This window comes from Saccopteryx bilineata, chromosome 5, assembly GCF_036850765.1.
Source record: "Saccopteryx bilineata isolate mSacBil1 chromosome 5, mSacBil1_pri_phased_curated, whole genome shotgun sequence".
Lineage (NCBI taxonomy): Eukaryota > Metazoa > Chordata > Mammalia > Chiroptera > Emballonuridae > Saccopteryx > Saccopteryx bilineata.
Window position 1 is genome coordinate 20,999,735 of NC_089494.1, and position 4,169 is coordinate 21,003,903.

Sequence of the window (4,169 nt, forward strand, 5' to 3'; positions counted from 1 at the left end):
GAAACGGATAAACCAACCTGCAAGCAAGTTCACAAAAATCAAAGTTGGGGTATTAAGACAAAACTTTCCTAGTTTTTAGTTTTGTCTGAAGCTGTCACTGTTATTACCCCCCAAGTGGAAGAAGAGGAGGTTGCTATCTTAATAAGAATTGCAACTGCCATTTTTGATTAAAGAGAACCGCATTTCTTTTGACAGAACTTTTCATTTTATTTCCATCTTATCTTTGATCTGACTTCTGTCAGAACCTTTCTTTCTCAAGAGGTCTGGAATATTACAGGGGGCAACATCTGTAATTTAAAACAAAGTGGTCTAGGTTGGGCTAGTAATTACTTCAGGATGGGTTTCCAAAAGAGGGCTACATCGACAATGAATGCTGTGCCATTGTGCCTTCCTTCCCTGCTTAGCCGCCATTCAACTAGCACCGCCCCAATTTCCTGATGTCATGTCTAGCCTATGTTTAAATCAAAGCTACAGATGATCAAAATTATTCACAGATATTAAACAAATTCGCTAGAATATAAGCTCTGTAAGGAATTTTGGTCCTTTTTTCTTTTTCTTTTTCTGTGTAGTCCAGAATGTAGATACTCAATAAATAGTCACTGAAATAATTATTCCTTTTTTTTTTTTTTCTAGAGAGGCAGAGAGAGGGTCAGACAGGGACAGACACACAGGAAGGGAGAGAGATGAGAAGCATCAGTTCATCGTTGCAGCACCTCAGTTGTTCATTGATTGCATTCTCATATATGCCTTGATGGGAGGGGGGTCTACAGCAGAGTGAGTAACCCCTTGCTCAAGTCAGCGACTTTGGACTTCAAGCCAGCAACTCGCATTCAAGCTGGCGACCTTGGGGCTTTGAACCTGGGTCCTCTATGTCCCAGACCGACGCTCTATCCACTGCGCCACCACCTGGTTAGACTGAAATAACTATTTCAATGTGAGGACATAATGAGGGAAAAAATGTGACTAAAAATGTTGATAAAATTCTAAATATTCCAATTTTTATTCAATACCCAGGGCTTACTGAACTTACAGAGTGCCTTCCCTTTACCCGGCGTTTAGACCCTCCTCAGCACAGCCCCGTGCTTATTTCTTTTACCCCTGACAACCTATATGAATCCTGCCTCTCTCCCAATAGTTTTGTTTTTCTGTTTGCATACTTTTTCTCCCTTTGTCCCTCAGCATTGAACTGAGTTTGCCCTCCCACCGCCCTTCCCATCTTAAAAACCCAAGACTCTTTGTCTTTTATTGTGTCCCCTTTAGCCTGTCTTTTTTACAATTTTTTTTTTTTTTTTTTTTTTTACAGAGGCAGAGATAGACAGGGACAGACAGACAGGAACGGAGAGAGATGAGAAGCATCAATCATCAGTTTCTCGTTGCGTGTTGCGACTTCTTAGTTGTTCATTGATTGCTTTCTCACATGTGCCTTGACCATGGGCCTTCAGCAGACCGAGTAACCCCCTGCTGGAGCCAGGGACCTTGGGTCCAAGCTGGTGAGCTCTTTGCTCAAGCCAGATGAGCCCGCGCTCAAGCTGGCGACCTCGGGGTCTCGAACCTGGGTCCTTCCGCATCCCAGTCCGACGCTCTATCCACTGCGCCACCACCTGGTCAGGCCCCTTTAGCCTGTCTTTTATTAAAATCATTTATGTTCTTATTCTGTCCTGTTGTATAATTCAGAATTTGCTAAGGAAACCCAAACTAGTCTAGGTATTTTCAATAGAGGGAGTTGAATAGAGAGGATTTAGTATTTAGGGGGTGACAGAGCAGACAGAACAAATAAGTTTAACAAGGCAAGCCAGAAATTAGCAATAACAGAAAACCCTTCTCACACTTGGGGCTGGTGAGACAACTAAAGAAGGTGGCAAAGTTGGTATTGCCAGAACTTAGAATCCAGAATCTGGAGCCATCTGGTCAGAAGCATGGCAGGGGCTAACTGGCAGGATCTGAGATCACTGGGTGAGGTTGGGGGAAGCTGTCTCCCAGAAGCTATAGCAATAGAGGGACACAGCTGCAGACACAATTGTGTCCCAATTACACCCAGTTCCTCTCCCCATGACCAGGTCCTTGATATCTTCCATTCACCAAATCCACCAGGAAAACAGTTCAAGGCAGCTTAGGACATTTGGATCCCAGCCATACAGAGGAGAACAGGGGAAAGGCCGGTCATGAACATGAGAACCAACAGGAAAATAAACTGAGCACTATCTTTTTGGGGGGGAGGCAAAGCTCTGTGACAATAGAGGTACACTTTCATACCTGGTGCAATGTCTAACACAAAACATTGACTAAATTGTATTATTATATCCCACTTATAAAAAGGAGATTATCATTTGGTACAAACATAAAGTAAGAATTTACACAATAGGTGCTATTTAATCAATAATTCCTTCTGCATGTCCACTAATCATCAAAATAATTTTTAAAACCTGTGAAGCTTATTTTCTACAAGCAAAATATCTTTATGTCCTCTACAAAGTCCTGCCTTTCTCTTTTTCTCCTGAGACTCTCCTAGTTTGTTTGATTCACCAAAGCAGAGGGCCTAGATCTTGCTTGGGGTCTTGAAACCCTGTGAAAACCTAATGAAACTGTCAATTCTCTGCTGGTGGGTGCAGATGTTCTCAGTGTTGTGTACAGTTTCTGATTATTTGCATAACCTGTGGCCTGCCCATTAGTATCCTACATCACTGATAGTTGGAAGTCTTGATGTTAACCTACGAATCAAATGAAATTTATAAAAATAGCACAGGGCGCTTTTCGGCTTTCGGCTCGGAGGAGGCTTAGGTGCAACTTTCTTCGGTCGTCCCGAATCCGGGTTCATCCGACACCAGCGGCCTCCGCCATGCCGCCGAAGTTCGACCCCAACGAGATCAAAGTCGTATACCTGAGGTGCACCGGAGGGGAAGTGGGTGCCACGTCTGCCCTGGCCCCCAAGATCGGCCCCCTGGGCCTGTCTCCAAAAAAGGTTGGTGATGACATCGCCAAAGCAACTGGTGATTGGAAAGGTCTGAGGATAACAGTGAAACTGACCATTCAGAACAGACAGGCCCAGATTGAGGTGGTGCCTTCTGCCTCCGCTCTGATCATCAAAGCCCTCAGAGAACCACCTCGAGACAGAAAGAAGCAAAAAAACATTAAGCACAGTGGAAATATCACTTTTGATGAGATTGTCAACATTGCCCGACAGATGCGGCACCGATCTTTAGCTAGAGAACTCTCTGGGACCATTAAAGAGATTCTGGGGACTGCGCAATCTGTAGGCTGCAATGTTGATGGCCGCCACCCTCATGACATCATAGATGACATCAACAATGGTGCAGTGGAATGCCCGGCTAGTTAAGAGCCACAAAGGAAAATGTTTTAATTAAAGATCATTTGACAACTAAAAAAAAAAAAAAAAAAAAAAAAAATAGCACAGGGCTACCCTGATTTTCCTTTCAGTAACCCAAACAAATGACTGGAGTCTAAAAAAGGCATAGTCTAGATAGAACCTCAATATATTCTCGCTGTGGGTAAATTCACCCATCAAAAGACATTAGATATGTCTGGAGACATTTTTTTTTTTTAAGGACTCAGGTACGGCATGCTCCTGGCATCTAGTGGGTAGAGGCCATGAAGTTGCTCTTCTACAATGCACAACACAGCTCCATGACAGAGAATTATCAGTCTAAAAGGTCAATAGTGCTGTGGTTAAAAAAAACCTAATTTTCAGCAGGAACAAGTATATGCTTCTATTGGGCTCAAAAAGATAACATTAATTAACAGTGTAAGATACATCTTTCATTTCTTTAAGAAGGTATTATGCTCCAAAAATGAGCATATATATCTTACTGACATATTTAACTAATCACATTTTATTTATGTTTCTGAGATCGAAGGTTCTTAATCTTTTATGTCATCTCTGTCACTGTACCTTTGTGAGCTAGTCTTGGCCTATTCAATGGTGAATTGTGAATTTCTAATATACTTAGAGAAAAACCACTCTCTCTATCCCAGGAAACCTGGCTTTCAGGGGGGAAAATATCCAATAACATAAAAAGATATAACTAAAAGATTAATGACACAAAGATTAAGAATATGAGCTTAACATACACCCAGAGTGTCCAAGTACAAGTTTACTTTGTCCTTTTCCCAGACAGGTACGTGTCAAAAGCCCCAGACTAAATACTCCCAGA

At 42.3% G+C, this 4,169-nt stretch overlaps 1 protein-coding gene across 1 annotated transcript; it reads left to right on the forward strand.

Moving 5' to 3' along the window:
• Positions 1-2,752: 2,752 nt before the first annotated feature.
• Positions 2,753-3,395, forward strand: LOC136337836 (large ribosomal subunit protein uL11). Its single transcript, XM_066279711.1, has one exon. It carries the CDS (start codon positions 2,837-2,839, stop codon positions 3,332-3,334), a length of 498 nt encoding a protein of 165 aa, XP_066135808.1. The 5' UTR covers positions 2,753-2,836; the 3' UTR covers positions 3,335-3,395.
• The last annotated feature ends 774 nt before the right edge of the window (positions 3,396-4,169 follow it).

Excerpts from the sequence above, each read along its gene's own strand:
- LOC136337836 (XM_066279711.1), top strand. The coding sequence starts at position 2,837 with ATGCCGCCGAAGTTCGACCCCAACGAGATCAAAGTCGTATACCTGAGG.